This window comes from Euprymna scolopes, chromosome 14 (genome assembly GCF_053919585.1).
Source record: "Euprymna scolopes isolate OS-2025 chromosome 14, ASM5391958v1, whole genome shotgun sequence".
NCBI classification, from domain to species: Eukaryota; Metazoa; Mollusca; class Cephalopoda; order Sepiida; family Sepiolidae; genus Euprymna; species Euprymna scolopes.
The window spans coordinates 111,526,929-111,553,245 of NC_136495.1; the positions used below are offsets into that span (position 1 = coordinate 111,526,929).

General features: G+C 31.0%; 1 protein-coding gene across 1 annotated transcript in view; it reads left to right on the forward strand.

The window, feature by feature from the left end:
- LOC145293220 (RNA polymerase-associated protein CTR9 homolog) overlaps positions 1-26,317 on the forward strand; it is a 56,532-nt gene that overhangs the window by 24,690 nt on the left and 5,525 nt on the right. The window contains exons 11-21 of the mRNA XM_080139762.1: positions 2,149-2,277; positions 6,811-6,994; positions 9,214-9,302; positions 9,447-9,632; positions 11,732-11,819; positions 12,975-13,123; positions 18,587-18,703; positions 20,604-20,749; positions 21,876-21,947; positions 24,153-24,288; positions 24,920-25,054. Of these exons, the coding sequence (XP_079995888.1) occupies positions 2,149-2,277; positions 6,811-6,994; positions 9,214-9,302; positions 9,447-9,632; positions 11,732-11,819; positions 12,975-13,123; positions 18,587-18,703; positions 20,604-20,749; positions 21,876-21,947; positions 24,153-24,288; positions 24,920-25,054 (1,431 nt within the window). The remainder of the gene's footprint in view (positions 1-2,148; positions 2,278-6,810; positions 6,995-9,213; positions 9,303-9,446; positions 9,633-11,731; positions 11,820-12,974; positions 13,124-18,586; positions 18,704-20,603; positions 20,750-21,875; positions 21,948-24,152; positions 24,289-24,919; positions 25,055-26,317) is intronic.

Genomic DNA, 26,317 nt, shown 5'->3' on the forward strand with positions numbered 1-26,317 from the left:
ATCTGAAAATCACCCCTTCTCATGTTTGTGATATCATTAAAAAAAAAAAACTAGACATCTTAAAGACGTGTGGGTCTGATCTCATCCCTGCTATACTATTAAAAAAAATTCTCCGCTGAGGTTACCTCAGTTCTCTCCAAACTCTTCAACACCTGCCTTATCAAATTTTGCTTTCTTGACTGTTAGAAAATTGCTTCTATGGTACCTAGTTTTTAAGAATTCTGTTGAAAGAACTGAAACACTCAATTATCAACCCAAAATCTTAGTCTTTAATCAGTCAAGCACTAGTCCACCATCTCCTAGATACTAAACTTTTTTCCAACTGACAGTATAGATTTAGGCAAGCTCGTTCTATTGCAGATAACTGTAATCTCTAAACATATACACTACACACTGGATAAGGCAGGAGAGGCTAGGGCAGTAGCTCTAGATATATCTAAGGCCTTTCACAGTGTGAAAATTAAATCATATGATATTACTCGACAAATACTTAACATAATCAAATCCTTCTTAGACGAGAGAAGAATCCAGGTTGTTATTGATGATCGTGTGTCAAAACAACATGATATAAATGCGGGTGTGTGGTTGATCTTTGGACCTTTATTATTCCTCTTATTCATGAATGACTTCCTTTACAAAATTGTCTCCAACACCACATGCTTTATAACAGACATGAAGGGAAACCGAATGAACATATATCTAAGGCAATGGCTGAAACCTTAAAGGAAGACCTCTAGTCTGTTGTGGAATGGGGGGCTTAAATGGATAGTAATATTCAATGCTGTCAAGACTAAGCTTCTTTCCTTTAACAGTTATGAGAAACCTTCTCAATTTATTGCTCGGGTGTCAGTCTCATGTTGAATTGACAAATCAAGCTAAAGTAAAAAAATAACTGATAGTTGGCAAATCTGCAATTAAAGAAAATAGTTGTCGATTTAAATTTTACTGCCTTTAAAAACACCCTATGTAAAACTTACTATCAATTTGAGGAACTTATTTTTGATTTAGACGTAAATGGATGGTAACATTAAATGCTGCCAAGAGTAAGCTTCTTTCCTTGAATAATTACAAGAAACCTTCTCAATGACTGATTGAGATGACTAATAATACATAAACTGAAAGCTCCTCGACTTAACATGAATTGGGACAAATACATTGAGGACATTGCCAAGATTGCCGGGAAGAAGGTGAGATCTCTCTACCATGCTTAAAGATTACTCACGGCTGAGATTATCCTGTATATAATATTTTGATTGCAGAAATTTCTTTCCAAATTATCGTAGGTTTGCATTAACAGATGCCACATACAAATTCATTAGGTCGAAACTATTAGCCACCGTCTTGTGTAACTTTTGCACACACATTCAGTCATGATATTAAAATGCTAGATTCTATCCATGGAGAACCACCATCACAATCGCACCATTATAAGAGGAAGAAGTCCCTACTTTTCTCTATATATATTTAGTCCTACCACTGCTACCAGTTGTCGCCAGGCACGAGTCCCCATTTTTCTACTACAGTGCAATTGCAAGATTACATACATAGACATAACATATTCCTTTCAATTTCCGCATCAAAATTACTCACTTCTCCCCGACTCCGGCTTATACGGTTGGCTGAAACTGGATATTTTCGTATTCCAAAATTAAACAAATTCCTACATTAACAAACACTTTTACAATTTTACAAACATGACAGCACCCTCCACAGGAAACTTTAACGTTAAAACGACTAACATTTACCAATTAGTAATCATTCAGAAACATTTACATATTGTTAACCTCATCTAACGCCACAGACGTTCACGGATAAAAACTTGCATAAATACGGTTCGATTTTCCTACATCGATTATCTACACTTCTGTTGATATCCGCGCTTAACAGGTCCTGCTAGTCCTATATGTCTACAAAGTCGCCATTTGCCATGCAAATTTGTGTGTTCGGAGTAACTTGTACATTTTCTTTTCTATGTTTTCGTCCATTCATTTTTACCTCATTGGCAAATACTTTGGATGTAAAAACTTTCACCTCCTGTGTATGTTTCAATATCTTTTAGGTATTATATTCTTATTTCTATCTATAAAAAAAAAAAAACCTTTACCATTGCAGATTTGTTAAAACTATTGAATGTATTTTTGCATTCAGGGTGCTCTCTCTGCATACGGAACGGCTACAAGAATTCTCAAAGACAAAGTACAGGCTGACGTTCCTCCAGAAATTCTTAATAATGTGGCAGCTTTACATTTTAGAATTGGTAATTTCATGGAATCAAAGGTAAGATGAAATAAAATGCTTTTAATATTTAATTTCCTTGTGCCAGACTGGACTAAGCCCAATGTAAAATACTTGTAGAGATATTAAGATCAATATATTATGTAAAATAAAATTTTGGTTCATGTCCAGCATTCTCCCTATATGAAAAACAATTTTTAAATCTGTGACCGAGCAAAAATATCAAATACCAAAATTGATCAAGTATTATTTTTATCTAAGAAAATCAAATTTTATAAGCAAGCAGAAAGGGACTCTCATGTTGCTATATTGAAGAAACAAGGGCAGATAATTCCATAATCTATATATCTATAAAAATGAAAGTGTCTGTCTGTGTACATTTCCCTACACAATAACTCTGTCAATTTTCAGTCTACAGACTCGAAATTTGATATACAGGGTATTGAGATTTGGGAAAATCTTTGTGATAGGTTTTCGGGCAGAAATTTGGCTGTTAAGGGGTCAAAGTTCAACAATTTGACCTTTGAGAACTTTACCAAACTCCTCCGCCAATTTTGGGTATGAACAATTGAAATTTTAGATATGTCCTTGGACATGGATCTAACTTAATAACTTGATTTGAGCCCAAAACAATAAATGTTAAGGGATCATAATAGGGGTCAAAGTTAAAAAAAAAAAAATTGACCTCTGTAGTCTATCAAATTACTCAGACAATTTCTGGTCTAAACATTTGAAATTTTACATAAAGAGTATTCAGAGATAGGGCAAGCTTTTTAATCAGTTTGGGTCAAAAATTTGAGCTACCAATATATAAATGTATGTATGTATGTATGTGTGCCTAAAACTTCTGACAGAGGCGACGGATTTTCACAAGATCAGTATCGTTTTGAAGCTCGGCCCTTCAAACAACAAATACCGAAAAATTGGCTAAAAACATTAATTCCTTACCCTCAACTGAGCACTTTTCTACAAGGAGGGGTCGTTTTTTGCCAATATTTTCAACAGTCTTCCCCCTTTTTCTGATTGTCTAGCCTTAATTAAAACCTACTTCATGATCGTAACAGCAAAGACGTCACATTTTTTTCCCCCCGTTCTTTTCCTCCTTTGTTGTACGGGTTCGAGCCTGCCTTCCTACTAACACTTTTTTTTTTTTTGCTCTCAACACACACCTCCAAAAACCCAGGCAACGCTGGGCACGCATGCTAGTAATTCATATTTATGAGATCAGTCTTGGAATGCCTACAATTTCCAGTTAAATCGTTTAAATCTTTTTCCTTATAAAAATAAAACTACTTTATCAATTTACATGATTTTTTGGAATATGATCCTTTTATTCCGTTGTATGTACGTACATCATAAAGATGTTTCTGTATGATTTTTGATATAGGAATACACAAATTGAAAATTGGTTAAAATACACAAATTAAAAATTGGTTAAAATACACAAATTAAAAATTGGTTAAAATACACAAATTGAAAATTGGTTAAAATACACAAATTGAAAATTGGTTAAAATACACAAATTGAAAATTGGTTAAAATACACAAATTGAAAATTGATTAAAATACACAAATTGAAAATTGGTTAAAATACACAAATTGAAAATTGGGTAAAATACACAAATTGAAAATTGGGTAAAATACACAAATTGAAAATTGGGTAAAATACACAAATTGAAAATTGGGTAAAATACACAAATTGTTAAAATATTGTTATAATACATAATTGGTTAAAATACACAAATTGTTAAAATGCACAAATTAAAAATTGGTTAAAATGCACAAATTGTTATAATACATAATTGGTTAAAACACACAAATTGGTTAAAATACACAAATTGAAAATTGGTTAAAATATACAAATTGAAAATTGGTTAAAATACACAAATTGAAAATTGGTTAAAATACACAAATTAAAAATTGGTTAAAATACACAAATTGAAAATTGGTTAAAATACACAAATTGAAAATTGGTTAAAATACACAAATTGAAAATTGGTTAAAATACACAAATTGAAAATTGGTTAAAATACACAAATTGAAAATTGGTTAAAATACACAAATTGAAAATTGGGTAAAATACACAAATTGAAAATTGGGTAAAATACACAAATTGAAAATTGGGTAAAATACACAAATTGAAAATTGGGTAAAATACACAAATTGAAAATTGAGTAAAATACACAAATTGAAAATTGGGTAAAATACACAAATTGAAAATTGGGTAAAATACACAAATTGAAAATTGGGTAAAATACACAAATTGAAAATTGGGTAAAATACACAAATTGTTAAAATATTGTTATAATACATAATTGGTTAAAATACACAAATTGTTAAAATGCACAAATTAAAAATTGGTTAAAATGCACAAATTGTTATAATACATAATTGGTTAAAACACACAAATTGGTTAAAATACACAAATTAAAAATTGGTTAAAATACACAAATTGAAAATTGGTTAAAATACACAAATTGAAAATTGGGTAAAATACACAAATTGAAAATTGGTTAAAATACATAAATTGTTTGAATGCACAAATTAAAAATTGGTTAAAATACACAAATTGGTTAAAATGCACAAATGTTTAAAAGGCACAAATTGAAAAGAAAAAATTATTCTATTTAGAAAGCAAAATACTTATGCAACATGTGATGTATTTTAGAAATCAAAAAGCTTATGATAAGGAGAAAATTAGTTCACACAAAGATTTACACCACACCTTTGGCAATAAGTTAGTGGCTTACCATTACAAAACGAGTTTATATTACATTTCTAAATTTTTTAGATGAGGATTAGTTATTCATATTATTTGGCACAGTGGTTAGAGAATTTGGAAAACTTCAATTGCAAATGATCTTCTGAAAGTTAACGGTTCAGTTTTCAGTGCAGGCAACTGAAAAGTACAATCATGAACTACTTAGGACCTCTACTCAGTCATAGTTGAAGAAACAAGAGCATGCTACTCTCGTGAAGTAAATAAAGGGTTCCATTGGAAATTCCATGCAGATTCCACAGTTCAACAAGAACAGGATACACCTGAAGAAGGTCAGAGGTTACAGTGATCAAAAACAGTAAACGACCAAGTTCTCTCCGATTCTCTCTCCTCTGATCTTGAGCACGTAGTACAATGGGGAAAGGAGTGGCTGGTTACTTTTAATGCATCTAAAACCAAGCTTCTCTCTTTACATCATCAACATTCTGATCCACATCTGGTATCAATTGAAATGAATGGCTCTTGTCTTCAGGAGGCCTCAAGTTTTGACAAGCTTCTGGGCTTGACCATTACTCCTGATCTTAAATGGAATACGTACATCAAATCTGTTGCCAAGGCCGCTGGAAAAGTGGTGGGATCTTTCTATCGATCCGGTAGATATCTCACTGCTGATGCAATTCTCTATCTATATAAGAGCCAGGTATGTCCAAGGATGGAGTACTGTTGTCACATCTGGGCAGGAGCTGCTAGAAAGGACTTGTACTGCCTTGATAGAGTTCAAAATAGACTTCATAGCCTCGTAGGGGATGTCCTTTTCTCTTCCCTGCAACCTCTATCTCACAGAAGAGATGTTGCGAGTTTGTCTCTGATGTATCGTTATTTTCATGGAAAGTGTTCGACTGAGCTTCAGTCTATGGTCCCCTCTCGCCAAACTTTCACAGAAACCCTCGTCTAGCTGAAAACACTATCAATAATTCCCCCCACTCTTTATCTGTGCCTAAACCTAAATGTAGATTCCATGAACAAAGCTTCTTTCTTAGAACTGCACGCCTGTGGAATTGTCTTCCGTTTTCCTGCTTTCCGGCTGACTACAATATGTTTGTGTTCAAGTCTAACGTAAATAAGTTCTTGATGAGCCGTTCCATATAAGTTATCAAATTTACCAAATTTTCATTACTAATGATTACTATATTGTCCAATTTCTACTGTACACACTTCAACTCTTATCCTTGAGTGGCCTCTTGGTTTTGATAATGTGGTGATGCCTGTGTAAAAAAAAAAAAACGTTGTGAAAATGACACTCAAGATGAGAACAGTAGTCTAAAAAATGTAAATAACCCGAATAGTTTATGTATCATCAAACAAATAGAATTTTGCAAATTTCATGAGAATTTTTGAGAGTTCTAATAACTCTTAGAGAAAAGTTGATGAATATAAATGAATTTTATTCTTTCTTCAGAGTAATTACGCTGGGCTATGACAACAGTTGAAATCAGTATTTTAAACTATGATCGAAGCATGAAAAAAATTAAACTAGATAATGATTACTTCCGGAAAGAACTAATTACTATAGTTATGACAACAGCATATTCTTTTCCTTGTTTTTACTCTCGAGTATATATCCGACACAGACAAAGAGAACCACATCACTCTATATAAAAGCATATAAGATATCACCAGACACATTCGAGAGTCAAAACAATGAAAAGAATGTGCTGTTGTCCTAGCCCTAGCTTAATTTTAAATTAATTTTAAAACGTTCTTAATCTTTGTTTCTGTTTCCAAACTGTTTCCTTCTAAATTAATACCAGATCATTGCAGGCATTTTTAACCATAGCTTCTTTGATTTTCTTCCAGAAATATTACGAGGCTTCGTTAGAAAGATCTCGTCATGAAGCCCAGCATGATGAAACTTACTACAGTGCCATTTCCGTTACAACCACATACAACTTGGCTCGTTTGTATGAAGCAACCCATGAATATGACAAAGCCGAAAAGCTATACAAGAACATTCTGCGTGAACATCCAAATTACGTCGATTGTAAGTTGTTTAATAAATATTCAGATTTCGTAGCAGTTGGGGAGGGGGTCTTCATCTTTCTTCAGCCCCTTTCTCACAAGAGATGTCATTTGTCTGTTTTACCTTATCAGTATTTATGTGGAAGGCACTCAACTGAGCTCCAGTGGTTTCTTAGTTGTAACGTGAACTTGCACTAGTGTCTTTTCCCTACACAGGATTTTTGTTATATTTCCATTCTATAGACTCTACGATATCGTCATATCTTGATATCCAGTGGATATTACACTTTGATGCTAGTCTGAAGTTTAAGAAAATGTAATTTACGGACCTGTGGCGCAGTGGTTGGAGTACTTAGAAAAACAGATTGTAAAAAGTGACCTTCTCCTGAAGGTTGAAGGTTCAATTCTCATTGTGGGTAACTGGAAAAATACAATTGCAAATTACTCAAGATCTCTATCCAGTCATGGCTGATGGAATGAGAGCATGCTACCCCCATGAAGTAAATAAAGGGTTCCGTTTTGAATTCTGTCCAAATTTCCAAGATACACTTGAAGGTCAGAGGTTACATCAACCGAAATGTTGTGAAAAATGACACTCGAGATGAGAACAGTAGTTCGAAGAATCCAAATAATTCAAATGTACTTTAGTTCAGGTTTCACATTTGACACCACAACTGCATCGGATGAAATTTGAAAAAAAAATTTTTTTTTTTTTTTTTTTTTTTTGCATTGGGAAGTTCAGATGATCCTATCTTTAATAAAGGGAGAAACGTAACATATGTCCAAATAAAAAAAAAAATTTTTTTAAATTAGCGTGCCATTATCATTTTTGGGCAAGATAAAGACGAATACTCAGTGACTTGAAAAATGTATATTTTTTATTATTATACTTGGACATTAAATATGTTTGTCACAATGTTACTGTCTTCATAATCCCTTAAAAAGCCGACCCCAGCGTGGCTCTTTCTACTATGAGGGTCTTATTTTTATCAAAGAAAGAATATCTCTTGGGTGATAAGACTCTAGCCAATTTCCAATTCTCTGTGCTCTGCTCTTCCCTTGGCCAAGCATCCAACAACTGCAACATCTGCTATTCACATGTAGCAGATAAAGCACTATGCACAGCATATGTTTATAGTTAGACATTCACAAAAAGAATTAGTTTTCTATTACTATAACAAAGCCACTGATAAGTATGCAAATGATCAAACTGTGGCATTACAGAAATAAATTTATATATGTATATATAGTCATCCACATACATTACTGTTTCGCTGTTTCACAGCTCATCAGTGCGACTAGACAGGCAACTACCTCAAGCCAGGATTGAAACCCAACCGTCTGTATGACAGTCAAGGCTCCTAACCATACACAAGAGCGTCGCTTATATGCTAATTGTAATTCGTGTATCACTTCTCAATATGCTCAACTCAAGATGAGGAGCATTATAGTCATCCACATACAGTACTGTTTTGCTGTTTCACAGCTTATCAGTGCGGCTAGACAGGCAAACTACCTCAAGCCAAGATTGAAACCCGACCGTCTGTACGATAGTCAAGGACACATATGGAATCAAAGGAAGGAGGGAAAAAGAGGTGATAAAGTGTGTGTCCCTGCAAAAGAAACTTAACAAGATGCAGAATTTGTCAACCCTCCGAATGCTTGCAAGATATCCGACACCAGTTGAATGAATTGCACACACCATAGCTGGTTATAACTGCCTACTAAAAAAACTAACTAGATTAACCCAGAGAGGGAAAAGTAGGAAAGCAATAATATTCTGTTGGCTTTGAAAATATGTGTTAAAACGGCTTGGTGTTCAAATGATAGGCAATAAATACCTTTTCTTTCAACAGAAAAAAACTTGGCGAATTTCTTTATTTATTTGCAAAACTTTCATACACAATGAGGGTGAGTGTTAAAATGTAACAAGGTTACACCACAACAAAAAAAAAACTTTCCTTTCTTCTTCCACATATCTTGCATGGATAAATCCAAAAATTCAAAAGTTGAGATGCCGGAAGTGGACTCTATTTAGAACAATATATTCAATATTTTAAATTTTGTTATAACAAAAAAGCCCCCCCCCCTTTTTTTTTTTTCTTTTGAGAGATCGAGGACTTATTTTATGCAAATATTATTTATGAATATTATGCCATTATCTTGAGATAATTGAACATGTATGAAAATTCTTTTCTTAAATATTTTTACTTTTTTTTTTGTCAAACTTCCTTTTTGCAGGTTATTTAAGATTGGGTTGTATGGCACGTGACAGAGGACAGATTTATGAAGCATCCGATTGGTTCAAAGAAGCACTACAAATTAATCAGGTAAATGAATTTTTTTTATTTAGTAAAATATTTTTTTTTTTTTTTTCATTGCTTTCTTTGTCTTTTCTAATTCATTAAAATCGTGTGTACTTCTCATCTTATTTTCTATTTTCTCATTGCTTGAAATTTTCTTTTTTTTTATAGGATCATCCTGATGCTTGGTCATTAATCGGAAACCTTCATCTGGCCAAACAAGAATGGTGTCCTGGACAGAAAAAATTTGAACGTATTATCCAAAGGCCGAACACCAAAGACGATTCTTATTCCCTCATTGCTCTCGGCAACGTGTGGCTACAAACTCTTCACCAACCCATCAGAGACAAAGATAAAGTAAATACAATTTTCCTTGCTTTTTTTTTTTTGCTTCCTTTCTATATAAAATATTTTGCTAAATCAGAAATGCTATTCATAAGCCTCATCGTATATAGGGTGTCCCAAAAGAAGCTGATGGATTTGAAATATGAATTCAACTAAAAGTACCAATCTACAATAAATATTCAGTGGTGTAACTGACTCATGATGAGTTTGGTAGAGGTACTTTATTTTCGCTGGTTTGCTGTTTCTGTTGTTCCATCTTATATTTGATTAATTTTGCTTCTTTTGAGACACCTCGTTTTTGTATCAGCTCAATGGTTGAACCAACCCTCAAATATCAGCTCAATGGTTGAACCTTCAGAATAAACAGAGCTATTTTGGAGTAAGTCGAAACAAATAAAATTTGTTTCAATTCATATATTGTGTGGGAATTTACATATGAATAAAACTCTGATCTATCTTGATCTTTTCATGATGTATATGAATGTTTAAAGTGATGAATGGAGAGAAAAATTGTATAAATAATTAAAGGAGATTGACAAGAGTGAATAAAAACTGAAATCAATGTATATATTTACTTGAAACTTGAATATATCACAGAATCAACTTTATTTTACTTTTTTAAAAATTTACCAGAAGCTACCATTTATCGTTTGACAACATTAATTTTTTAAAAGCATGATTATCCACCAATGTATAAGTTAAAAATGTATTTTACAAATAATATATATATACTAGTAGGCTGCCAGGTTGTAAAATATGCATAAATATTATATTTTAATGAATGCAAAATTCTTATTGATTATAAACAGTTCAGGCCGGGATCAAAGTGTAGTACCTGTTCTGCAGATGCTGCACTTAAGATAATTTGTACCAGTCAATGGAGGGGAAACCCTCTATACTGGAACAATTATTATTTTTAGTAACCAGAGTGCCCCCTTTTTGCCTACTTTTAGGGGATCTGGTTTTTACCCCACATTAAAAACGGCCTTGTGCCTAATTTGCTTTGGTGGGGAAGCAAATAAATACAATAAACAGAAATATCAAAAGTATTAAAGTTAATGTTAAATCCCCCCCCCCTTTTTTTTTTTTCTCTTTTTTAAATAAAAACGGAAAGAAACTGAGACATGTGCATGCGAGTATTATGTTTTTTCTACGCCGGTCACTTCTTGTAAAAAAAAAAAAAAATACTCTAGCTGAGATTGAAATCAAAACCAAAAGTCAGTGAGTCAAGTACGATAACCATTACACCAGCTTGACATGACTTTTAAATAATGTTGTCAAATCAGCTCATACTTATGCATAGTCATGAAAAAGTTGAAAACATAAAAATCCGACGACCTCCCATGTACCAATTTTTTAATTTTGATCCCTTAGCAGCCCTTGTTTCTGGATGAAAACAGATTTAAAACTTTTTCACATGTCTGAATACTCTATATACCAAATTTCAAGTCTGTAGATTAAAAATTGTAGCGTATATAGGTTGAGAAGTGTCCTCACACACATTCTCACATATATATATATATATATATATATATATATATATATATATATATATATATATACACACACACACGCACACACAGAAATAGATAAATGCATTTCATTACTATACTAATCTAGCCGTGTTGAGTCAGTGCATGTATATTAAGTCCATCTCGTATTAAATTGTAGCCACATTTTGTCAATAATTAGCGGTAAACTAAAGTCTTTGCAAATAAACAAAAATATAGTGATAACATTGGAAATAAACAATGTGGTAGCAATGATCTATAATTTCAAAAGTTATTGAAAAGAACATAATTAGGTTCAGAATTGCTAATGCTATTTTAAATACATGTGAAATATTATTTACTTGAATAATAAAGAAATTAAAAATATATAGAATTCATCCTGCTGCTGGAGGGCTGAGAAATGTTTTTTGCTAATGTTAGCAATAAGAATTTTTCTTTATCTCTAGTATTTTTATATAATACATGGGCAACACTATAGCAACAATACAACTAGAGATCCAAGAAAGAGACATATTAAAAATTTGCTGGAAATTTAATAAATTCTATAATTTTAATTAGATTTTCCGATTAAATTCATGGCTGTTTTTTTACTTTTTCCAGGAAAAACGTCATCAAGATCGTGCGTTGGTAATGTACAAGCAAGTTTTAAGGAATGATGCTAAAAATATATGGGCATCTAATGGAATTGGTAAGTTATTTATTTTTTTATTTTTTACTCCTGTGTCTGTGTGTGTCATCCACAAATATACCGTTTTGCTATATCAGAGTTCTTCAGTAAGATAGACAACTGTTTCAAGCTAGAATCAAATCCACGGCTGTCTGACAGTTGGTTCTAATATATATATATATATATATATATATATATATATACACAGTATATCAAAAAATATATTGTGGAGAGTGTATAAAAGACAGAATGGAAAACTATTCAATACAAAAAAAAAGATATTAATCGGTTCATTCAAATCAACAAATGTTTTCAGAAAAATTTCAAGACATTCAGTGAGCCAAATGAAACCAGTTAATCTCTGTCATTTGCTTTTTATATTCTTCCTGTGTTTTTTCATTGTCTTTCATATATATATATATATATATGTGTGTGTGTGTGTTATTATTGAATACTTTACGTTAAAATAAAATGTCTGTTAATTAAGCCCACGTTTGCAGATCGTGATGTTAAAATCTCATAATCATTCTCGGCCTTCTTGAATGACATTTACACTTTATATAAATGTTAATTTCAACTATATTCTTGCTGCGGTTAACATTGGCTGAGCAGTTTATTCCTTGCTAATGGAGTCAGAAATGACTTTATACCTGGGTACAAATCTCTCGACCGGCGGTGCTCATGACTCCCTAAACGATGAAACACTAGCGTCAGTAGGTATTTAAAAAATTATAGTAATTATATATATATTCTCATTTGTCCGTTTGTCTATATATCTCTTATTCTATTTCTCGTCTTTATAAAAAAAAAAAAATGTTTTCTTTAAATTTGTCTTATCAAGTTTGAATGTTCGTATAACATTTAATTTCTCGGTACTAGTGCACTTATTGATCTCTGCTGAAATAACATTATTTAAAAAGCCATTCTTAACATCGGAAGGGGGAGGGTGTTTTGTACCTATTCTATACTTTAATCTTACAATTGAACAAAAAAACATATAAAACTTTAATTAAACTTGGAAATACAATTTAAAAAATAGCGCGGATCAGTAAGTGCATTACAGCACCAATTTCTTTTTGCTGATAAAAATCTCTACTTGTTTATGTAAAACGAATGGAAACAAATACAAATTTTGTCTCAAAATATAACTTCTTTTTTTTTTTTCCCCCCATATAGGTTGCGTCCTCGCTCACAAGGGCTGCATCAATGAGGCTCGTGACATTTTTGCGCAGGTGCGTGAAGCAACTGCTGATTACTGTGATGTGTGGCTCAACATAGCCCACATTTATGTGGAACAGAAACAGTACGTGGCGGCAGTTCAAATGGTTTGTATGATGAAGAGATTTTTATTTGCCTCTTTATTTATTTATTTATTTATTTTTCTTTTGACCCACACAATATCTATTTGTGTTCAAAAGTGTTCCTATAAAAGGTTGGTCCTGGATATGACCTTAAACTATATCCGATGGTGAGGCTCCAGCTTGCAGGCTTTGGGGAGTGTGGAGCCACCCTTTAATTGCCATTGCTCCCAGGTCCACTCTGACCCGTAGTGGTAGTACCTGTTAGGGTCCCAACTATTAAAAAATTTTTTTTCAAAATCTTTGGATTCAACATTAAATAACCTGAAAAGGGTTGATATGCTGTAAAACAACCAACCAACCTATAAAAATTTCATGTTTGTACTATTTGGATCCTTTCAACTACTGTCCCCATTTCAAGTGTTATTCTCATAACATTCCAGTCATTGTAACCTCCAACCTTTTTCAGGTGGATCTTATCGAGCTCCAGAATTTGTGCAGAATTTCAAACTTTCAATTTTATTTAATCAACGGGGTTATGTAGCATACTCTCATTCCATTAGCCATGGCCAGGTAGCAGTTTTAACTAATTTGCAATTGTATTAGTATCGCCTGAACTGAGGATTGAACCTTCAACCTTAAGAAGAGTGTCACTTAGAACTGAATTTTATGAAGTACTTTATCCGTTACATGAAAGATCTTTGTAGGTAATTCTAGTTGTCATTTTTAGATGTGAAGTCTTACTACTTATCACTATAGATATGTGTGTGTGTATGTATATATATATATATATATATATATATATAATATATATATATATATATATATATATCTATGAATAAAAAAGAATGCGAAAAGTATAAAAGCTTATAACTTTTCTTTATTCGTTTTTAATTGGTGACGTGCAGGAATACAAAATAATAATATTATGAAAAAAAATTAAACTTTTTTCATAAGTACATAATTTTCGACCGATCCTTCAGTCTTCATCGGTGTATATATAAATGCACAAATTTGTAGTATTCAGAATTATACTGGGTTAATATAATTCAGTAATTGTTCATATACCAATAAATTTAAGCCAAAAAGGACTTAAAAAGCTACAAAATTATCATATTTCATAATTGAGCATTCATATACTGTTTTAACAAAAACCAAGACTTCAAGAAATGGGTTGATAGCAACAAAAAGTGTATTTCATTGTTAATTACAATTGTTTCAAGCCCATTTCGACAAACTCAAACAATATGTCGTTTGAAAATTTTCACAACAGCCTTTCTTCAGACTTATTAAATAAAAAAACACTTTAACAATAAAACATTAAGGAAAAGAAACATTTCCTTTATGAGGAAAAGAAAACAAGCGGGAACACTTTACCTCTGTCGCATCATTTGTAAAGTATTTTTTTAAAAGATTTATATATCTACTTGTTTTTGTATCTTTATATAAAATTCAAAATTTAACGGTTGAAAGCCAAACAAGTGTAGAATCTTTTTCAATAAACAAACATTTATTTATTAAAATTAAATTCGGTATTTCGATTCATAACAGAATCTTCATCAGGAAAATTAAGGTTTTTTTTTTTTTTTCTCTTTTACATGCCATGGTGATGATAATGCTTGGCACGTCTTCAGGTGTTGGTTAAATATACGGTTTAGATGTGCGATACAGTATGAGGCACCAGCCGAGCACATATTTGTTAAATAGAAAATCCACTGTTCTTAGTAAGCACTGTTGATATTGGAATAAAAATTCAAAATTTAATAGTTTAAAGTCAAACAAGTGCAGAATCTTTCAATAAATGAACATTTATTTATTAAATTCAATGACAGAACCTTCATCAGAAACATCAAGGTTTTTTTTTCTTTTCTTTCTTTTTTTTTTACTTTTTCTTTCTTTACTTTTTCTCTTTTTTCTTTTTTTTTCTTTTCCTTTTTCTTTTCCTTTTTTCTTTTTCTTTTCCTTTTTCTTTTCCTTTTTCTTTTTCTTTTCCTCTTTCATTTTCTTTTCCTTTTTTTCCTTTTTCTCTTTCTTTTTCGTTTTCTTTTCCTTTTTCGTTTTCTTTTCCTTTTTCGTTTTCTTTTCCTTTTTTGTTTTCTTTTCCTTTTTCGTTTTCTTTTCCTTTTTCTTTTTTTTCCTTTTTCTCTTTCTTTTCCTTTTTCTCTTTCTTTTCCTTTTTCTCTCTCTTTTCCTTTTTCTCTTTTCCTTTTTCTCTTTCTTTTCCTTTTTCTCTTTCTTTTCCTTTTTCTCTTTCTTTTCCTTTTTCTCTTTCTTTTCCCTTTTCTCTTTCTTTTCCCTTTTCTCTTTCTTTTCCCTTTTCTCTTTCTTTTCCCTTTTCTCTTTCTTTTCCCTTTTCTCTTTCTTTTCCCTTTTCTCTTTCTTTTCCCTTTTCTCTTTCTTTTCCCTTTTCTCTTTCTTTTCCCTTTTCTCTTTCTTTTCCCTTTTCTCTTTCTTTTCCCTTTTCTCTTTCTTTTCCCTTTTCTCTTTCTTTTCCCTTTTCTCTTTCTTTTCCCTTTTCTCTTTCTTTTCCCTTTTCTCTTTCTTTTCCCTTTTCTCTTTCTTTTCCCTTTTCTCTTTCTTTTCCCTTTTCTCTTTCTTTTCCCTTTTCTCTTTCTTTTCCCTTTTCTCTTTCTTTTCCCTTTTCTCTTTCTTTTCCCTTTTCTCTTTCTTTTCCCTTTTCTCTTTCTTTTCCCTTTTCTCTTTCTTTTCCCTTTTCTCTTTCTTTTTCCTTTTCCTTTTTCTTTTTCCTTTTCCTTTTTCTTTTTCCTTTTCCTTTTTCTTTTTCCTTTTCCTTTTTTCTTTTCCTTTTTCCTTTTTCTTTTCCTTTTTCCTTTTTCTTTTCCTTTTTCTCTTTCTTTTCCTTTTCTCTTTCTTTTCCTTTTCTCTTTCTTTTCCTTTTCTCTTTCTTTTCCTTTTCTCTTTCTTTTCCTTTTCTCTTTCTTTTCCTTTTCTCTTTCTTTTCCTTTTCTCTTTCTTTTCCTTTTCTCTTTCTTTTCCTTTTTCTCTTTCTTTTCCTTTTTTCTCTTTCTTTTTTTTCTTTTTTTCTTTTTTTTCTTTTTTCTTTTTCGTTATGCCATGTCCATATGCCCACAACCAGTTCCAAGCATTACCATCACCATAGCATAAAAAAAATTTGTATTCCAATATCAACAGTGCTTACTAAGAACAGTGGATTTTCTATTTAACAAATATGTATATAGATTGAGCGCCTTCCAATTACTAAAGAAAATAATCTGTTTAGGATTATAATCTTTTTTATTGCAGCGAATCCCTAGATTTTTTTCTTTTATTGAGAACGACGTGCTAAAATAAAATCCAAAACTACTTTAAAGATGACAATCAGTGAAATCTCCCACCCACTGCTATCTGATACCACATGAGAAGATTCTCAAGTCACTATCTTAAATTTATACATATATGTATCTTCGGGGAGGGGGGAGGTTCTCTGATCATCATTTTTAAAGCAAGTCTGATTTTTTTTTTATTTATTTTTTTTTTTATATCCTTCTTTTCGGTAAAAGGAAAAATATAAGGATTTGTTGGAATAAAAAAAAATAAACAAAGATTATGATTGCAGACCAATTCTTTTCTTTAGTCATTGCAATGCAGTCAACCAGTGTATATATATATATATAATACTAAAGCTACGCATCTAAAAACAAAAAATGTGTGTATACGATAAAAATCGAGATCTTAATAGAACATTTGGTACTTGTACAGTTTAATCAAGACATTAAAAATGTAAATATCGAAAAAAGGTTATATTGTATGTATCCGTTATGGAATGAAGTTCTTTGAAAAAAAATTTAACTTAATTTGATCAAGTAATTTTTTTTTTTTTTTTTTTTTTTTTACAGTGGAAAAACAATTTATGATACCGAGCAAAAGGTAGTCATGTTTCGATTTTTAGAAAGAAAAGCTAGTATTAAAGATGGGGAGAGAGTGTCGGCGGTTTAAACTGAGTTATCTCCCCATGGCGTGTTAAAAAATATTCAAAGATGGCTACCTTCATTGCACTCTCATAAAAATGTGTTTTTCCACTGTAAAAAAAAAAAAAAAACTACTCAATCTAATTAAGTGAAATTCTTTTTTGGATATCTTCAGTTCAAAACGGATACATACAATATAAGCTTTTTTTCGATATTTTCATTTTTTAATGTCTTGATTAAACTGTACAAGTACCAGACATCTAAATCAGTTTCAATAAAGGTCAAAGTTTCATAGAATCTGAAAGCACCAAATTTTCTTTCAGTTAGGGGGAATTATCAGCTAAATCCACAAAATAACTGAAATATATTATAATATAAATTAAGAAAATTCTTTTTTTTTTGTTTTTTTTTAATAGATCTTTTTTGTTTCATAAAACAATGAAATTAAAGAATGGCAATGAAGAATATATAAGTTTAAACATTTGAATAATTATTGGGGGAGGGGGGGTAAAATAATTAAAACAAATTTGTATATATCGAATGTTATATTATTTGAATTAATTTGGAATTCTTTTTGAGATGAGGTAATTAACCGCGATGGGATAGGAATGTCGAATCTCCAAACTGCATCCATAGCAATTACTATCTTCCATTTCAAGGCCAGAGGAATAATTGGCTGAAACAACAACTAGAAGATGAGGATAAAAGTCCGCAAATCTATATATCTATAAAAGTGAAAGTGTCTGTCTGTGTGTGTCTGTGTACATTTCTTTACGCAATAACTCTGTCAATTTTTAGTCTACGGACTCGAAATTTGATATACAGGGTACTGAGATTTGGGGAAATTGATGTGATCGGTTTTTGGCCAGACATTTGGTGATCAGGGATCAAAGTTCAATGATTTGACCTTTGAGAACTCTACCAAACTCCTCTGACAATTTTGGGTCTATACACTTGAAATTTTAGATATAGGTTCCTTGGACATGGATCTAACTTAATAACTTGATTTGAGCCCAAAACAATAAATTTTAAGGGGTCATAATAGGGGGTCAAAGTTAAAAAAATTGATCGCTTTTTTTTTTTTTCTCAACATACACCTCCAAATACCCGGGCAACGCCGGGCACCCATGCTAGTAATTAAATAAAATTAATTATACAAATTACTCATCTGGAAAAGAATTCCAGATTAATTCAATAATAAAACAAATTTGATTTGCTTTGTAAAAACTATTTACTGTTTTGCAGAAATGTTAAGAAACGCAGCAGCAACAAGTATTTATTTTTGCTTGTTTTTTAGACTACCACTACGTTGTTTTTTTTTTTTGTTTTTTTTTTTTACTTGAATTCATATTGGAAATGTTATTTAACTTTTCTTTCAAGGCAAAAATTGTAAACCTGATATTTTAAATTATATATTTTTTTCTAAGAAATCTTTTGACCATTAATATATGTCCACAAAGGCAAACCAGGTTATAGTATAAAAGTTTTTTTTTTTTAATTTATTTCATGTTTTATCATTTTTTTTTTTAATAGTAAATTTTTTTTTTTTTTTTAATTCCAGTATGAAAATTGTCTCCGCAAATTCTTCAAGCACCACAACACGGCAGTTCTCCTTTATTTGGCGAGAGCTTATTTTAAATGCAATAAACTCAAAGAATGCAAACAGTTGCTATTAAAAGTGAGTTATTTTTTTAATCTTTTTTCTTTTTATGTAATTTCTAGAAAACTATAGAATTGATTATGTGAAATTCCAATCCTATCAAATTTATTGTGATCAGTTATGTACTAATATTGTTTCACGGTATGACTTCCCTTCCTCCCTCCTATGAGTAAAATGAACCCTTTTTAATGGGTACTATCTTTTGGCATTAAATAACTCAAAAAAAAAAAAAAGCGGTTAGAACTGCATGCTTGTGGAACTCTTTTCCGTTTGCCTGCTTTCCAGCTGACTACAAGTCCAACGTAAACAAGTTTATGATGATCTGTCTCCTTAAGTAATCCAATTTACTAAACGATGACTACGATATTGTCCCATTAAACTCATTAGCCCTTATCTTCGAGTGACCACTGGGCCTTGATAAGTGGCGATTCGTTTGTGAAAAAAAACAAAGAAATAAAATAGGTTATATATATATATATATATACACACACATATTAAAAAAATTAGAGATTGGAAAAACCAAGAGAAATGCAGAAATTTGGAAAAGTGAAAGAAAAACAAACAGATGAGGACTTTATACTATCTCGGACATATCAATAACGTAGCTTGCTGAATTTTGTTAAATATTTTATTTAACAAAAAAAAATTGTAAATAAAAGTAAATAAAAATAAATAGATACTTGTTTACCGTTGTTCCAACATCTGTTTTTGTTTTCCTTTCATTTTTCCGGACTTCATTGCTTTCAGCTTTTCCAATCTCTCATATTTTATCTTTATCAGCAATGCTTCAAGCAAACTACCTATTCCTCTTATATATGAATAAATAATTTCTGCTGTTTATTTTTTAATAGATTTTATTTTTTTCGTGGGAGAAATATTTCTGTCATCATTAGATAACCGTTTTCTTAGTTACTCAAAGTTTAACTTTATCTTCTGTTGATTAGACTATTAAGTTGATGTGTCGTTATTGTAGCTATTTTTTTTTTTTCTGTAAATTAGTAAAAATTCAGTTATTACATTGCTTATTTTATACTTTTCCGAGTGTTTTGAGAGGAACGATTTTACAATAGTTCAGATTGAAGTATTCGGCCATCATTCTTGTCAAGCTTTCGTTCCTCTTCCACAGCAATTGAAAGTGGTTGATTTTTGGGTTTTATATATATATATATATATATATATATATATATATATATATAAAATTGCTAACTATAAGTTTTTTTTTGGGGGGGGGGGGCTTTTCTTTCAATTTATCAAAAGTCGTCTGCTAATTATGTGGCTTTTCATTGAGTAATCATCCTTGTTGTCACTTTTTGATATTTTAAGATTTGCTTAGCGACACTCACATATTCTGGCAGTTTACATTGGGTCCCAGGCAAATCCAAGCAGACATTTACAGGCATCCAGTTCACAGAATGCACTAGTACCATATATATATATATATATATAGTGTTGGGACAGAGTCAGGAATTTACAAAAATCTGGATATCGAATCAGAATTTAAAAAAAATGTCTGCCTTTATTTTTGATGCCCAAAACGATTCTTTCTATTTCTAATTTTCCACAGCTCATATTAATGATGAAAAAAAAAGTCTTAATATTCAAAAAACTACTTGTCTGCCCCAAATTTGAATGTGATATTCGTTTTCAGCAGACCCCCAAAAATATAAAAGTCATCAGTTTAAAGGTGAGTTGCAGTTAAAAAACAACCAAACGGAAAAGCATTGTCCATGGCCATCTGTAAACATTTTGTCTAACCAAGTGTTTAACTTAACAGACTATTTCAAAAATACCCCCCTCTCTCTCTCTCTCTCTCCCATTATAACGTGATCTTGCTCAGTTAATCACTGTTTGGTATTTTTTAGACATTCCCTTTCGTTTCTAACACTTTTGTGCTTTTTTTTTGTTTGTTTTCCTCCAGGCTCGTCACGTGTCTCCAAATGATACGGTGCTCCTGTATAACATTGCTTTGGTGCAACAAAAGTTGGCCATGTCCATTTTAAAAGATGAGAAGAGCAACTTAAAGGCTGTGCTGAGTGCAGTTGAAGATTTGAAACTCGCTCACCGGTAAGCGCATGTCTCTTTCTATATATATTCTGTTCTTGTCCAAAATTTTCCCATATTAAAAAAAAAAATTAAAAAATAAAGAATCTGTGATGGAATGAAAATAAACGTCATGTTCCAAAAATCATGTAAATTGATCAAGAAACTAAGAAAAACAAATTTTATGAGTAACCTAAGAGCAACTGTCTTATCCACCATTTTGTAAACAATCTATAAAAAGAAAAAAAGGAGATTACTCAATAATAATTTGTACAAATTCTCAATAATTGCTTAAAACTGATTGATTTTTTTTTAAGGGAGTCACCACTTATAAAGGCCTAAAGGTCACTCAAGGATTAGAATTAATATAAGATTTCATAAAAGTAATATAAAGGTTTATAAAAATAAAACTATTTGTTCAATCTACGTGATTTTTGGAATATGTTTTGTCATGGGTATGTACATCATACAGATTTTTCTTTATTTTTGTTTTTTAATATAAAGAGAATTCCAGACAAGAACTTTTTTTTTTTTTCAAGAAAGCAACTACAGGTTTTGAATTTGAGATGAGGATTGATTATTTGGAGGACTGTTATCATTTTGGTGTTATTTTCATATTGTTTCAATTAATGTAACTTCCAACCTTATTCAGATGTATCTTGTTGAACTCTGGAATTTTTCTGCCAAGTTCAGTCAGATACACCTGGAGAAGGTCAATGATTACATCGATCGAAACGTGCAAATAACGCTCAAGATGAAAACAGTAGTCCGAAAAATCCAAATAATACAAACAAGTGAATATATAATAACCCAACTATTTTCTTACCTTTTCTCTATCTTGGGTCATGACGATAATTTTTACTGTTCCTTTGTTTCAATCACCACTTATCAAGGCCCGGAGGCCACTCGGGGATAAGGGTTATTGCATGTACAGTAATCAATGGGATAATATCGTAGTAATCGCTAGTAATGGAGATCAGTGTTTTTTTTTGGGGGGGGGGGTATTCCAGATAGAAATATTGATTGTAATTGTTTTAACTGAGAAAAAGTTTTCATTAGAAAAGAAAAACAAAACATTTTTGTTTACTTTCTCCTCGTAAATATTTTTATTTATACTTTTTGAAATTGACATTTATTTGTCTTCGTATAGATATTTCACATATCTAAGTCAACATGGTGACCGCATGAAGTTTGATCTGGCCCAAGCAGCTGTCGAGGCTGGGTAAGTTTTTTTTTTGTTTTGTTTTTTTTTTGTTTTGTTTTTTTTTTTCATCAATCACGATGCATAAATATTGCTACAGAGAAATATGGAGAAGATGGAATATTTTTTAGTGCTGCTCCATTATTAGAGCGAAATTCAAAATATTGAATTTTAAGTAAAACCAATGGTGTCTACTTAATTGTCATGTTGCAGTAATGAACATATTCAAAAATGACAAAAAACGATTCGGTAGAAAATTAATTTTTTTTTTTTTTTTTTTTTTTTTACAAAGGCATCACCACATTATCAAGGCCCAGAGGCCACTCAAGGATAAGGGTTAAAGAGTGTACAGTAGAAGTTGGTCAATATAGTAATCATTAGTAATGAAAATTTGGTAAATTTAATAACTTATATGGAACGGCTCATCAAGAACTTATTTACTTTAGACTTGAACAAAACCATATAAAAATAGTTTGCAAAGACAATTAACAAAAATTGACTTTTGCTAAAAAAAAAAAAAAAAAAAAAAACTGGAGAGTTTGAATCCTAACAAGGAAGTAAATATTTCCTGAAAACTTTGAAAATCTTAGCAGAACACAATTTTTACTAATTGCCTTCGAAAACTGTTTTCATTAATAATTAATTTTCTACCTTATCGTTTTTTGTAATTTTTGGATATGTTCCTTATTGCAACATGAGAATTAAGTAGATATGATTGGTTTTATTTAAAATTCAGTGTATTGAATTTCGTTCTAATAACAAAGAAACACCTATTTTTCTAAAGCAGAGCAAAGAGATAATTAATAGTTGCAGGTGACCTTTAGGTCAAGTTAGTTGTGATATTGTATCAAGCTGTTAACTTATGGTTCCTTTATGGAACAGTTTTCTGTGGGAAATACATAAAAAAAAAAGGTTTGATTCATCATTTATAGCAAAATTCAAAAATTGAAATATTGAATTTAAACTGAAACCAATGATATCTACTGAATTGTCATGCCGCAGTAATAAACATACAAAAAATTATGAAAAAGGATAAGGTAGAAAATTAATTATTAATGAAAATACTTTTTGAAGACAATTAGTGAAAATTTTGTTTTTCAAAAAAATAAAACCAGAGAGTTCTAATTGTAACAAAAGGGAGATAAATATTTTCTGAAAACTGAAAATCTTTGGCGAATTTAGCAAAACTTAATTTTTGCTACATTGTCTTTGAAAACTGTTTTTATTAATCATTAATTTTATACCTTTTTGTTTTTCATAATTTCCATTATTGTGACACGACAATTCAAGATACCATTGGTTTCATTTGAAATTCAATATTTAATTTCTCGAATTTTGCTACAATAACAAAAAAGAACCAAAGGATTTTAGATTTTTGCTTGCTTGAGGATTTTTTTCTCCAAAACTGATCTGATGAGCTGCATGAGTGAAAGATCCTGGTAATTATGTGTTTATTTCTGGTTGTCCTTTTCTACGCAAAACAATTGTCAAGAGTTACATTGCATGACAAGTAAAAATATGAATAAAAATTTGGTCATTCGAATTTAAAATACCATTGTTTACTTATATATAACTTTGTTTTAACCTTAAAGCAAAGTTTATATTTACTCTCAACAAGGGCATAGTTGGACATAAAGTTGGTGTGGAAAAATATAGCTCCCCAAAAGAGAACACTTTGAATTCAGACAAAAATAAGAGTTGCATCAATGTAGTAGGATTTCTCCTTTACTGATTGAAGACAGAACAGATGAAGTGTAGTATCAGAACAGATTTTGAATTGCTTCAAAACGCTCTAATTGAAAGGAGAAAATAACTTACGATGCAACAACTAAGATTAGGAATTTACTTAATAAGGAAGACAACACAAACCTAGTCTTCATTAATCTCTAAACCCAAGTCAAAGATAACAATAGTTAGAATTCTAAATTCATCTTTGTAGTTCATTTCCAAAACCTGAGAAAATATAAAAAACGTGATGACATATACGAATATCTGAATAATTAATATGCCTAAAACATTTCTTGTGAATCGAGGATTTTTCCAGAGAAAATTTAGACCTCCTTGATTTTAATTTCCACCCTCACAAAATAGATTTGTTGTGACATATAGGGAGAGTGATCTAAATTGCAGTGGCCCTGTGAGCTGTCATGGCTTGGGTGTTGAAAATTTTTGGATTAGGGTAACTTTTCTAATCCTCTGTTTAATGGATTTCAAATATCTTTTCAGGCAATGTCATGATTTATTGAGCCAGGCTCAGTATCATGTAGCCAGAGCCAGACAAATTGACGAACAAGAAAGAGAAGTCCGTAAACAACAGGAACAGGCGAGAGAGGCTCTCCAACAAAAACAACAACAAATTATTGTAAGTTTCTATTTATTCGTTTTTTTTTTTTAATTTTTAATCTTTTACTTTTTGTAACGATAGATACATTTTTTTTCCTTATGTTTTAGTTTTTTCTTTGTTTTTCCTTTTTGTTTTATTTGTTTTTTCTTTTTTTTTCTTCCTTTTCTTGTTTTTTCCTTTATTTTTTCTTTTTTTGTTTTCGTTTTTTTCTTTATTTCTTTTTTCTTTTTCTACTTTTTGTTATCTTTTTCCATTTTTGTTTTTTCCTTTTTTTTTCCTTATGTTTTGTCACTTTTAACTTCTTGCTAAATTAAAATTACCAAAAATTTCACATTAGCAACATTTTTTTTTTTTTTTACATGGCTTTTGTCACTTTGCTAAATTTTTTGTAATAATAAATTGGATTTGAAATAAAATTGTTGACTGAAATTACATAAAGATTTTTATATTCTGTAAAATAAACCGATTGTTCTATGTTTAGAATAGCTCACAACTGAAAATAATTCTCTACTTTATTTCTTTAAGAATAACAAATTAATTTTTAGTTTCTGTAAAATAAAATAAATCGATTGTTGGATCTATGAATGTTTATTTGGATGAATCTCCTCTGATTCCATTTCCTTTTTCATTTCTTATCAAAAAAAAACAGATGGAGAAACAGAAAGAAAAAGAAGAACGAGAAAAGCGAATGGCTGAGCAACGTGCTGTCATTGTCCAAAAAGCAAAGAAACTTGCTCAAGAGGTGGAGGCAGATGAAGAGAAACCGAAGCGCTCAGGAGGCCGTGTAAGTGTTTTTCTTTTTATGGAAATCACTCCAGATGAGGCATGAAGCCACTTGATGTCAGGAGCTTAAAAAATAAAAAATATTACTACAAATTAAAACCTTGCCAACAGGAAGTGTTTTATAGAATAGATCAAGACCCAGAAAATAGCAGTTCTTCCCTCTTTGCAAACATTACTCCTGGAATTTGAGAACTAAAGGACAAAATAAAGGAAGGCTGCCAATATTTACATCCCTACCCCTTTCTTTCTTAAAACTAATATTGTGTGTGTGTGTGTGTGTAAATATGAATTTGTTTTCAGTCTTTCATATGTATAATTATTTTGCAAGTTGGTGGTCTACAGAAAAATTATGAATCTGATAATTGAAAAATAAGTAACAAAATATATTATGGATTGCAAATATGTCCAAGACCTTATATAATCTCAAAATAAACAATCATGACATCCAACTTATAATCTAACATGTAAAGTCCTGTTCAATAATTGTTACTAAAGTTTTTTATCTTATTGATAACTAATTACTGAATGATTACTAGTATGATTTTCTTCATTGCATACCAATTGATAGGTACAGGCAAAATGCATGCCGATGCTCAAAATGTATAAACATTTTGACCCCTCCCTTTACTTAAAATTCACCAAAAATCAGGAAATTAACCAATTTTAATTAAATTTTCAGTATTTATCAAATAATGATTGCGGAATATAATGAACTAATTATTTTTATTTAAATCTTAGTGCAAATGTATTATTTTGTTTAAACAAAAAATACCTTTACTAAAGTTATGGTTTTCAGTAGTAAATAAAAAACGCAAGAGCTTATTTTTGATTTTTTTATCTCTATATAAATAAAATGAACTCATTTTTTCCCGTCGGATTTTGACCTTAATAGGATTAAAAATCAAGATATTTCATGCAAATATAATATGCACAAACGGCAGAACAATATCTGAGGTGTGTTATAGGCTTATTATTTCTCAAATTCCTCGATAATCTTAGATTTCTATACTTTTTCTGCTGAGAAGTCACGGCCAAAATCGGTTAAGATCAATGGAAGTGGTAAAATATTTTCTCTCTAATAAATTCCTCCTCCCTCTGCCACCACTTAACACCGTTTGGGGATCGTTCACAAGGAACAGTTGAGAAGAGAACACCGGTTTGGCTTCGTAGTTCTTTCATGTGAAGTTATTTAAAATCACTAAACAAAGCTGCAGTGCTCTGTGGCGTAGTGGTTAGCGTGCTGGACAATTCACATTATATTTTC